Genomic DNA, 12,864 nt, shown 5'->3' with positions numbered 1-12,864 from the left:
CAAAACAACAAACAACCCAACCAAAAAATGGGCAGAAGATCTAAACAGACATTTCTCCAAGGAAAACATACAGATGGCCAGTAGGCATATGAAAAAAATACTCAACATCATTAATTATTACAGAAATGCCAATCAAATCCACAATGAGATATCATTTCACTCTGGTCAGAATGGCCCATCATTAAAATGGCTACAAATAGCAAATGCTGGAGAGGTGTGGGGGAAAGGGAATCCTTCTACACTGTTGGTGGGAATGTAAACTGGTATAGCTACTGTGGAAAACAGTGTGGCGTCTCCTCAACAGACTAAAAATAGGCTGATCATCTGATCCAGCAATCCCATTCCTGGGCGTATATCTGGACAAAAGTATAATTTGAAAAGATACCTGTACCCAAATGTTCATAGCAGCAGTATTTACAACAGCCCAGATATAGAAGCAACATAACTGTCCATTGACAGATGAATGGATAAAAATAGAACACAACTCAGCCATAAAAAAGAATGAAATAATGCCATTTGCAGGAACTGTGGTGTTGGAGGACTCTTGAGAATCCCTTGGACAGCAAGGAGACCAAACCAGTCAATCCCAAAGGAAATCAGTCCTGATGTCCATTGGAAGGACTGATGCTGAAGCTGAAGCTCCAATACTTTGGCCACTTGATGGGAAGAACTGACTCACCAGAAAAGATCCTGATTCTGGGAAAGACTGAAGGCAGGAAGAGAAGGGGAAGACAGAAGAAATGGTTGGATGACATCACTGACTCAATGGGCATGAATTTGAGCAAGTTCTGGGAAATGGTGAAGAACAGGGAAGCCTGGCATGCTGCAGTCCATGGGGTCGCAGAGAGTCAGACATGACTGAGTGACTGAACAACAAGAAAGAGATAATCATACCAAGAGAAGTAAGTGAGAAAGACAAATACCATATGGTGTCACTTACATGTGAAATCTAAAGTATGATGCAAATGAACTTATTTACAAAACAGAAACAGGCTCAGAACATAGGAAACAGATTTGTGGTTGCCAAGACAGTGGGTAAGGAGGGATTGATTGGGAATTTGGGATTAGCACATGCAAACTATTAAATGTAGAATGGATAAACAACAATTCCTACTGTATGGCACAGAGAACTGTGTTCATTATTCTGTAATAAACCATAATGGAAAGGAATATGAAAAAGAATATATATATACATATGTGTGCGTATGAAACTGAATCACTTTGCTATATACCAGAAGCTATCATCTCTCGTGTATCTTGCATTGGCAGTGGGATTCTTTACCACTCGAGCCACCTAGGAAGCCCCCAGAAACTAACACAAATTGCAAATCAACTGTACTGCAATAAAAATTTTAAAAAAATATGATTAAAATTAGGCAGAAGATTTGAATAGACTTTTTTTTTCTAAGAGGGCATATATTTCACCAACAGATACATTAAAAGATGCTCAACGTCATTAATCCTCAGAGAAATGCAAATCAAAACCACAATGAGATATCACCTCATTTCTGTCAAAATGGCTATCATCAAAAAACCACAAGTAAAAACTGCTGGTGAGGATGTAGAGAAAAGATAGATAACCTTTGTATACTGTTGGTGGTAATATAAATTGGTGCATTCACTGAGAACAGTATGGCAGTTTCTCAGAAAACTAAAAATAGGACTACTATATGACTCGGCAATTCCACTCCTGAATATATGTTCAAAAAAACTGAAAACACTAATTTGAAAAGATACATGTACTGCAATGTTCATAGCAGCATTATTTACAGTTGCCAGGATATGGAAGCAAACTAAGTGCCCAGCAACAGATAAATGGATAAAGACATGGTATATATATTATACATACAATGGAATTCAGCCCTATGGACTTGGAGGATATTATGCTAAGTGAAATAAATCAAACAGAAAAAGAAAAATACTACACGATATCACTTACATATGGAACCTAGAAGAAGAAACTAGTAAATAAAACGTTAAACAAGTATCACAGATATAGAGAACAAACTAGTGGTTACCAGTTGGGAGAGGGAAGCATGAAGGGGCAAGATAAGAGTAGGGAATTAAGAGGTACTAACTACTATGTATAAAATAAGCTATAAGGGTATTTTGTATAGCACATGAAATATATCCAATATTTTATAAGTAAGTGGAGTATAACCTTTGAAAATTATGAATTATTATTTAGGGTTTCCCTGATAGTTCAGTTGGTAAAGAATCCTCCTGCAATATGGGAGACCTGGGTTCAATCCCTGAGTTGGGAAGATCCCCTGGAGAAGGGAAAGGCTATCCACTCTAGCATTCTGGTCTGGAGAATTCCATGGACTGTATAGTCCATGGGGTCTCAAAGAATTGGACACAACTGAGCCACTTTCATTTTCAATTTGACTGTGTATAACCTGAAACATAATATTGTACATCAACAGTACCTCTATAAAAAAAGTTTTTTTAAATAAAGTTAATGATGAAAAAAATTAAGATAACAATCATCAAGAATCCATCTGCCAATGGAGGAGACACGGCTTGATCCCTAGGTTGGGAAGATCCCCTGGAGAAGGAAATGGCAACCCAGTCCACTATTCTTGCCTGGAAAACTGCATGGACAGAGGAGCCTGGCAGGCTACAGTACATAGGGTCACAAAAGAGTCAGACACGACTTAGCTACTAAATAACAGAAACAATCATCCCCCGCCTATCTCTTATAGCTGTGACTATAAAAATAACACCGACATACTCAAATTGTGACCACAGATAAAAGTCATATCATAAAAGTTCTTGATCTGTATCTAATGACTTCAATAATTCATTCATTCACTCATTTTTGCTGAAAACCTATGTGCCAGGACACATACAACAGATCAACTAAGATGATGTATATCAGGTAACCAAATGTCATTGATTCAGAGGGCATTTTAGTCATTTTAATGAACTGTTCAGGAGCATATGGCCAGTGCGTTAACTACAACACTTCTTTTCTCTTTCATCACCTCTTATTTCCCGCCTTTGAGTTCATTTAATTAAAGTTGACTATCCCTAGCAGAACACAGGGAAAAAACTACCAAAGGGATGAAGCTCAGCCACTAAGTAGCTAAAAGTAAGCAGAGGAGAAAAAGAAGAAACCATTGTTAAGAATGAAACTATTGTTACTTTTAAAGATTGACATCAGATCTAGCACTCATTAGTAGGGATAAAAGAGTCATCTGCTTAAGTATTTACATATACAAAAATACATACTACACACAAAATCACAAAAGGATACATTTTCCAAATTACAGTTTCTATTTACATTTTTCAATAAAATAAGTTAAAGCGGCTAAACAAATGTTTTCTTCCAATTTCATTACTGCCGTTTTGAATTCTAGAAAAAGACAAAGAAGCACTCCAACTTAAAAATCTGTTTTCAGAAATGAATTTATAAAACAATAGTTCTAAAGATGTGTCTTGATTTTTTAAAGTTTTATTGATGTGTCATAATACAGTATCAAATCAGATAAGATTTTTAAGATTTTGCTTTGACAGCCAAGAAGGAGTGTTTAAAACTGTGTATTATTCTTCAAACAGCTTTAATACACCATATATAAACTTTTACCTACTCTTTAATACTCTCCAAGTTACATGAATAAATAATCAGCATTAAGATCTTGGGTAATTTCCCCAGGGAGTTATTGTGGAAGCAGAAACCAACTTTATCTTCTTTGCCATCTACTGAAAGCCATAAATGGAAATCCTAGGTCACTCTTTGACAAATGCTATTTCTATTGGCTTTCAACACAGTTAAACAATCTAAGTGAAAGGGAAAGTACTATAGTTGCTCAGCTGTATTTGACTCTTTGTGACCTCATGGACTGTAGCCCACCAGGCTCCTCTGTCCATGGAATTTTCCAGGCGAGAATACTGGAGTGGGTTGTCATTCCCTTCTCCCATCTTCCCAACCCAGGGATCCAACCCAGGTCTCGTGCACTGCACAGGATTCTTCACCATCTGAGCCACCAAGGAAGCTCTAAACAATCTGAACTTGAGCCAAATGTGAGAGGCCATAGAAATCACCTCTGATACCTTTTCAGATTACACATGAAAAGTGGCTTTATTTTTAACTTCTCACATGAATTTTCTATTGAAAAATTAACCTTCAACATCTGAACTAGCAAGAAAAGGTAGGCTTTACCTCTTAGTTCAGTGTTCATGTCATGTTCACATTTGTTTCCCCCACATCCAGACCAGGGCCTAGCACACAGCAGGGGCTTGGCAAACATTAGCTGACCTAAGTGAAGAACTGAAAGGTGTTCAAGTACTAACCTTCAAAAGCATCTCTTCATGTTGGGGATTATCAGAATCGTAGGATTCTCTGCGCAGTTTTTCCACATCTGCAATAAGGTTTCTGTAGCCAACAATTTGCAGAAGGCAAGCCTGAAGAGAGATTCCCAATCTAAGGTTTTAAAAAATAGAAGAAATACATATTAGGAAAAACAAAACATATTCTTTGACATTTGTTCACTTGATGTATGTACAATAGGGCTTTTCATATTTATATAATATTTATGAAATAGGATCTAATAGAAGCACAATTTTTAACTGAAACTCCACATGGACAATTGTGGAAGTTAGTTAAAATTTATCTCATTCCAGTTTTTTCTTAGGTCAAATTGCAATAATATGGCTTAAAAACATGGGAGCTCTTTATGCAGGTGACTTGAAAGATGTAGAAAATACAGGTGGTCACAGTTTCTTAGGGATCATTTTACTCGCTTAGGTAGATATATCAGAAACTCTTCAGAAGGGTGTGCGGGGGCAGCTATTAGTGTGAGAGAAAGAAATCATCCCAGGGGCTTAGGGGTAAGAGAAATTTCAAAACAAATGAAAACAACAAAAATTAAAACACTTCTGCTTGCAAGCACCCCTGACAGATAAGGCAATGCCAAGAGAAAGAACTCACTATTTTACATTTCCCATTCCATTTGAACCACTCTACTTGTCTGAATGCTTTTTCTTATGCTGAAACCAAACATGCTTTATTACAAAATGGTTCAAATGCTGTTGTCAGAGAAAATTTATTTCCACATTTCCCTGACATGTATATTAATTTTAAGACAGGAATTTTCTTCTAGTCTCATCTCCAGGGTCTTATCTCAAATCCCCACTTTCTTCAGTTCCTTCTCATGGGACATGGTTTTCAGATGTTTTACTATCTTTCTCAGTCTTCTCTGAATGTACAGTTTGTGTGATTTTCCCCTTAAAACATATCATGGGAACAAAAATCAATCTGGCAAGCATGACATAGAGATGATCATTATTTCCTGTGATCTGAATGCTGTTTTTCTCTCCTACAACACAAAACGTAAAATAGAGTCTCCTTAAGCAGTCAAATAACATTATGAGTTCATTGAACAGGTGACTAAATAATCACCAAGATCCTGTTTTCTATAAATTACTGTTACATAAATTACCCTCCTGTACTCATTTGATGGCTGCTAGTTTCTTTGTAGTCATTCAACTTTGTGATTCAACAATAGCAATTTCATATGATTCAAGCCAAGAATTACTGTTCAATATACTCTGACTTCTAATTCACTCATTAAATTTGAACATTTTTTGTTGCAGTGGTCATCATAATCACAATGACATCATAATCACAATGACAGTGTCATAACCATCTTTTTGAGAGGGAAGAGATGTATAGAGTTTAACTCAAAGTTGAGGGCAATAGAAAATCTTATTTTAGGACTGTATGTTTATTTCAAACACAAAGGGCAGTGTCAGGTAACCCAGAACACTAAACTTATATAAAACTGAATGCTCAATTAAAAAAAACCTGAATTTGATATTTAAATTTAGGAAAAAGGCACAGTGGTACTCATCACCCAGAAAATCAACAGAGGACAGAGAGGAGAGTTAAGGAAAGAGGAGAGTGGGAGAAATAAAAAAGAAAACAAGGGAGCCAATTCAATTTTACAGTAGTAATTCTTACCACCACCATAAGTGGCATCTGAAAAAATGTACAAAACAAAGTAAGGTTAATAGTAGTGATGACTTGATAGATTAAATAGTATTTCCCCCAGCTCTATTTCTTGATTTTTTTTCCAGAAAATTATTTAATTTTTTAAAGATCACATCTTGTCAATGTCAAACTGGAAAAAAAAATACTAAAATTCCTATTCGGCTGTAAAAGACAATCTATTGTGTCAGGGTCTAACCCTAACCCTAAACCCTAACCCTAACTCTAACCGTAACCCTAATTTCTGCATTGTTGAAATTTGCCATTTGATATTGGAATACAGTCTTAAATAAATGTGGTCATGTTATACATCATTTTAATGCACATTTCTTGCTTTATGTTTTTTGCTAATGACTTCTTAGATGCTGTTTATATTTATTTGAGACTATGGAAATGATGTTTAGGCAAAAAGCAAATTTGAACAATTTTCTTAGTCGAGTTTAAATGGATTGTAAAGCAACGGAGACAACTCACAATATCAACAATGCATTTGGCCCAGGAACTGCTAATGAATGTACAGTGCAGTGGTGGTTCAAGAAGTTTTGCAAAGACGATGAGAGCCTTGGAAGTGAAGAGTGCAATGGTCAGCCATTGGAAGCTGATAATGGCCAACTGAGAGCAATTGTCGAAGCTGACCCTTTTAACACAAGAAGTTGATGAAGAACTCAATGTCAACCATTTTATGGTCATTCAGCATTTGAAGCAAATTGGAAAGGTGAATAAGCTCGATAAGTGGGTACCTCATGAACTGACCAAAAATCAAAAATTGTCATTTTGAAGTGTTTTATTCTATGTAACAACAACAAAGCTTTTCTCAATTGGACTGTGACGTGTGATGAAAGTGGATTTTGTATGACAACTGGCAACAACCAGCTCAGTGGCTTGAACAAGAAGAAGCTACAGAGCACTTCTCATAGCCAAACTTGCATGAAGAAAAGGTTATGATCACTGTTCGGTGGTCTGCTGCAGATCTGATCCACTATAGCTTTCTGAATCCTGGCGAAACCATTACCTCTGAGAAGTCTGCTCAGCAAACTGAAGATCTGCACCGAAAACTGCAATGCCTGCAACCAGCACTGGCCAACAGAAAGGGCCCAATTCTCCATGACAACACCCAACCACATGTTGCACAACCAAGACTTCAGAAGTTGAACAAATTAGGCTACGGTGTTCTGCTTACCCACTGTGGTCACCTGACCCCTCAAAATCCAACCACTACTTTTTCAAGCAACTTAACAACTTTTTGCAAGGAAAACACTTCTACAACCAGCAGGGGGCAGAAAATGCTTTCCAAGGGTTTGTCAAATCCCAAAGCATGGGTTTTTATGCTACAGGAATAAACGAACATTTCTCATTGGCAAAAATGTGTTGATTGTAATAGTTCCTATTTTGATTAATGAAGATGTCTTTGAGCCGTTATAATGATTTTAAAATTCATGGTCCAAAACTGCAATTAAATACTACCTATAAAAGTTTTTTCTTCCTAAAGGAAATCAAAAGAATAGATGGTAAGGAAACACGTCTGAATGAAATATATAACTTTCATAAAAGAGACAGAAAAGATTTGCTATTAAATCTAACCCAATCTCTAAGTATGATTACAGGTCTAATATATCTTTCATGCCTAATTGTAACCTTAAATTTTAAATGAATTGCATTCTTACCACAATTTCAGAGAAATAAGTCAGTAGGTTTCAAAAAGACATTTACTATATAACTAAATCACATTTAATAAAGCTGAATAAGGGAAAGCAGCTAATTAGCTGAAGCATCTGCAGAAGAATGCTATGGATACCATGTAGAAATGAAGTTTTGTGATGAGCAATTAGCTAGTACCTGGAATCCCTCCAATATATAGACCTATGCCAAGTGCACTCTGAATGTAACATCTGAAGTTAAGCATGCACATCTAAAAGACAGTTTGACTGTTACCTACCTAAACTGTATCTGAATGTATCTGCATACAGAATTTATTCTACCCAATATCCTTAGACTAAAATTTTACAGAAAAATTCCTGTACCCAATGGAAAATATAAAGCTAATTTTAAATGTCATGTACATCACCAAATGCATTTTAATACTTCCAAGATAAGACAACTAATTACAAAATTCTAAAGTCTTCATATAAAAGTCATCTCTCTTCCCACACATGTCTGTCTTCTTCACAAGCAGGTAGTAACTGTCTCCAAGATTAACAGCCTATCATGAACTTAAGAAATATTCTTCATACAGCAGAGTCAGCTCAGGCACATTTACAATTTGTACATTTACTGTTAATGTAAAACATAGGCATCATATGGAGTGACTGTTGATGAATGGACTCCCTTTATTTCATCTTCTGATATCAAGGGTGTCCATCAGATTTCTTACATTCATTGCATCTCAAAAGCATAAACATAAATCACAACAGAATAACAAAGTTGCTGCTATTTACAAATATGAAAAAGGCATCTTTTTTCTTTATTTTTCACCTGAAAGTCAAAACATGCAGATAATTATCTGGGGCAAAGAAAGAAGAGAGAGACAGAGAAAGCGTGTGTGAAAAAGTATTTAGAAACAGAATATTTAGAAATACTAAGTATGTGGCATGTGACTTCTGTTTTATATTTATAACACAATGAACATATTCTTACTGTGGATTTATGTCGGGGTTAATTTTTTTCAGTTCCATGATGTCGTCTATAGTTTTTTCAATAGCATCAGGGTGAACACTCACTGAAGTCTGTAATAGCTAGAAAACAAGTTTAAATCAGTTCACTTGTCATGAACACTAGTATCTTAAGTGGGGTCTATTTAAATTGGGGCTTCAAATATTTGTTTAAAGCTTAAAAACAAAAATTGATGTAGCCTTTAAATTCTAGTAAATTTGGTATTTTTCTGATTAAGGTAATAAACATAAAACAAAAATACATAAGCTTGTTTTTTTTTTTTTACCACTTTCATCTGTTTCAAGTTACTCACATAGAAATAATATATTTTCTTTTTCTTACTGAACTCACATGGTTTCCACTGTTAATGAGCATACATCTATTACTGTGTGAAGTACATGGGAGATATAGTCTTAAGGATGTCAAAATTAAATATTCAAGAATCTTAAGAAACAAATTTTTCTTTCTTATGTGGATGCTTAACTATGTGCTATAAATGCTAGCATAGTGGCTTGGAAAATCTTGAGTATAAAGTTAAATGATTTGGATATTGAGGAACTAGCAGAGAGATAACACTTCTCTTATTTCCATGGAATATTTATGATTTGGAAAGAGATATAAAAAGGGATGAATTCAAGAAGGAAGTAATATGTGCAGCATAAATCTGTCTGGAAATTCATGAGTGCCTGTTTTCAGATAAAAAGCAGTGTTTTGTGATGGGAAAAAAATCTTTCTTCTCAGTTTGCCTTAGTATTCAAGTGCTTAGTCGATCAGTTGTATCCAACTCTTTGTGACCACGTGGACTGTAGCCCGCCAGGCTCCTCTGTCCATGGAATTTCCCAGGCAAGAATACTGGAGGGGGTGCCATTTCTTTCTCCAGGGAATATTCCTGACCCAGGGATTGAACCTGGGTCTCCTGCATTGCAGGCAGACTCTTTACCATCTGAGCCACCAGGGAAGCCCATAGCCAAAGGTATATTTTGTTTCTTAAGATTTTTACTTTTGGATGATTGGAGGTAAGCCTCCAAGTGAGAAGTTGCTGAAAAATACAGAAACAATTTTACTTACCTTACTTTTTGAATCTCTCAGTGATGTTTCTGGAAAAGAGATAATTTTAAAAGCTATTCAAATATTATCTTTTACAAGTGGTTTACAATTACTGTACTGAAATATAACACTGTATCCTCAATTACAGAAAGCCTACATTTTGCTTACTTCTTTGTTTCATGCTTACCAATTTTCATGGTTCTAGAAGCTCCAGGCTTGGTATTATAACAGATTCGTTGCAGTTCACATCTTCCAGTCAGTTTTCTCATTACAAATTTCAGGCAACGCCACAAAAATTTACAATAAAAATACAGGCAGACCTGGATCAGCATTCTGTCAAAAATAAAAGACAGCACTCTTCCAACAGAACTCTGGAAGAGAATAGAAAGCAGCCACCACCAGCAAGCAACAAGCCCAGAAGAAAATCAACCATTAGACTTCTTGGGTTCACAAGCGTATTTCATTATTTCAATCCCATGTTACTTTATTTGAGGTAGCTACAAAATCCATCATCAGGAGTGAAGCCCTAGGTCTGTAAGGCTTGCTACTTGCTACTATGACAGCAAGTTCCAGAATGCCTATTCTAGTAAATTTGATACACCAACAGAGAGTGAAGCATGGGAAATTCTTTCTTTTCCTACCTTTGCCTAAAAATATTGTTAAAACAGATCACTACCTTGAACACAGAATCCTTGTGTTTTAGAAGCTGTCTCTCCTACAGACATGGGGAAGAACATGCTATAGCAACTCTCATCTGCCTCCGTGAACACCTCTCAGCTCACCCTAGTAAATTTACAGCTTTTCCTTCATGCCTTTTTTGGCTGCTGTTTATTTCTTCCCTTGCTCCCATTTTTCTCCTTCCCTCTGCTTTTGTTTTGGTACTATTGTCCTCTTTGAGGACTTGATTGTGTGGCCACCTGTCTTCTCTGCTGACCAATCCCAATACTTCTTGGATGTGCCAGAACGCCTCCTCATCAGCTCACTAAACAAGCATGTTGACCTTTGGTTCTTCAACATTCTTTGATTTAAACCTTCCAAAATCTCCCCCTCTTGAGAAGTTTGTTCCTGGTTCCTGCTAAACAAAGCTTTCTTCATTGCACACCCTGTCTCACTCCAATAAAGTATTGGAACTATACTTTATTGGACAAACTATAAAGTGTATTGTCACCAATCATGTACTTATTCACAATGTCTCTGGCACATGTGAATTTGTGTTTTATGCGAACTTTTAGTTTTTAATATGAGTCTACATATTTAATACATGATTCTGCATATTTACATATTTAATATGTAAGTCCACATATTTAGTTTTTAATATGTCTACTACTTCATGATACTGTTCGGAGTCTCAAATGACTCAGGCTATAGAGGTAAAGATTTATTATCCAGGAACTTGTATTCAACTCATCTTCTCTGAATACGAGAGCTTCCCTAGAAGGTAGAGTTATTTTCCTCTAGAAGGCAGAATTATTTATAATACTTCTTATTGGTGTCATTTCTAAAAGATATTTTTCTCAGATGTTCACTAATTTCCCCCAATTCTAACATATGGTGATCCAGGGTCATTCAGATGAATTAGTGCAGTTAACATTAGCCTCAGTGATGTGATGAAGCCCTGATGTGAACAAACACCTTAATTGTGTTCCTTTGTTCAATGCTCTGGCTCCAATACCTAGAACAGCCTAAGTTAAAAACAACAAGTTCAACAAACTAACTTGTATAAAAGCATGAAGTGTATATCATATAAATGCAAAGGGAACAGAGGAAACATACAAGTAACCAAGCTGCTACATTGAATATGAGAGAATCCTTTGTAGATAATAAAATTGGATTCTAGAGGACCTAATAACAAAATATCCATAGAACATGTATGGAATAATATGTCTTTTCTTATAATAAATAAAACAAAAAAATTTAATGATGACATACAAACAAGGAGAAAAAGATTGGCAGGATATACAACAAAAAGGTTAACAGAGATTTGTCTGGGTAATGGAATTATGAGTAATTTTTACTTGCTTTCTGGTTAAGTAATTTTCTTTTTTAATATGGATACATTATTTTAAGAAAAAAGAAAGTTATAACAGTGATCATGAAAAATCATTACAAACAAGTACATATGAAATTTCTATATAAAGTCAGATTCTACTGAAAGACAAAAAAATGGATTTACTGTGTGGTGAAGTCTGCAATTCAACTGTTTTAGTCAAATATGTTCTAAGATCTATTAAGATTTAGATTACCAGCTTCTAAAAAAATGTAACCCTGAAAATGATTAAATGATTAAAATGGAATATTTTAATTAGACGAGTGAGAAATTATACAAAACTTCAACTCGCTCTCTTGAAAAAATTTTCCATTTTTCCAACTATTGGATAGCTATGACAGAAGAAGCGATTGAGCAATATCCTTATTAACTGGTTATCAGCCAAATGGTAATGATATTAATAACTGGTTGGCATTAATCATATTACTAAGTCAAAAATAAAGCTTTCTATGACATCTGCCCCTACAGTACCCATGTGCAACTTCCCGTAAAGTTTGTCTAGCATGTGGACCAGCTACTCAGATGAAGCCTCTTTTAAGTCTATACATTAGGACTGCATAATAATCAGGTTCTTGTAGTACTAAATCTTCCTAGAGAAAAGGTTCTAATTACTGTTTAAGGAGTATCTTTGTATTCACCCTACTTAGGTACAAGCCAATTAAGTTAAACTGCAGAAAGTTTCCCCCATGCAAATTCTTCATCAGAGCTATACAAAGGTGTGGCTTGAGACCTAGAGGTGTCCTTCTAGGTGGTAGGGAGCAGTCAGATGTAGAGTGACTTTCAGCCCATCTGTAATTTCTCCCACTGGCCTCCTTGCAAATGAGAAGAAAATGCTTGGGGAATTATTTTGCATCAGACAGTCTTACACAAAAGGAGAGAAAAGATATCATGTTCTATGCATGTCTTTTTTTCAGTTCCCCTGAGGCTATTCACACTGTCAAAGACAACAAAATCTGGTGGAAACCCACAATGAGGAGTTAAAGATGATGCCTCATTTCTTAGGGCTCACTGCTCTGTAAAGTACATCACAACCCTCTCATATAATCACAGGAAGACTATCACAAACCATGAAAGAGAAATGCTCCTTTCAGTTGTGAAAGTGTTTGTCACCCAGTTGTGTCTGACTCTG

The 12,864-nt window shown here is 35.8% G+C and overlaps 1 protein-coding gene across 4 annotated transcripts in view; it reads right to left on the bottom strand.

The window, feature by feature from the left end:
• Nucleotides 1-12,864, bottom strand: part of ELMOD1 (ELMO domain containing 1) — an 82,955-nt gene that overhangs the window by 34,772 nt on the left and 35,319 nt on the right. For 3 of the 4 annotated variants that reach the window (XM_043898224.1, XM_043898229.1, XM_043898239.1), the window contains exons 3-6: nt 9,876-10,021; nt 9,710-9,738; nt 8,627-8,724; nt 4,297-4,426 (exon numbers count right to left, since the gene is read on the bottom strand). In XM_043898224.1, the coding sequence (XP_043754159.1) occupies nt 4,297-4,426; nt 8,627-8,724; nt 9,710-9,738; nt 9,876-10,021 (403 nt within the window). Of the gene's footprint in view, nt 1-4,296; nt 4,427-8,626; nt 8,725-9,709; nt 9,739-9,875; nt 10,060-12,864 lie in introns of all 4 variants that reach the window. The other variant, XM_043898244.1, reaches the window with a different exon arrangement.

This window comes from Cervus elaphus, chromosome 1, assembly GCF_910594005.1.
Source record: "Cervus elaphus chromosome 1, mCerEla1.1, whole genome shotgun sequence".
NCBI classification, from domain to species: Eukaryota; Metazoa; Chordata; class Mammalia; order Artiodactyla; family Cervidae; genus Cervus; species Cervus elaphus.
The sequence above is the reverse complement of the archived record's forward strand: the minus strand, read 5'-3'. Positions and strand labels throughout refer to the sequence as shown.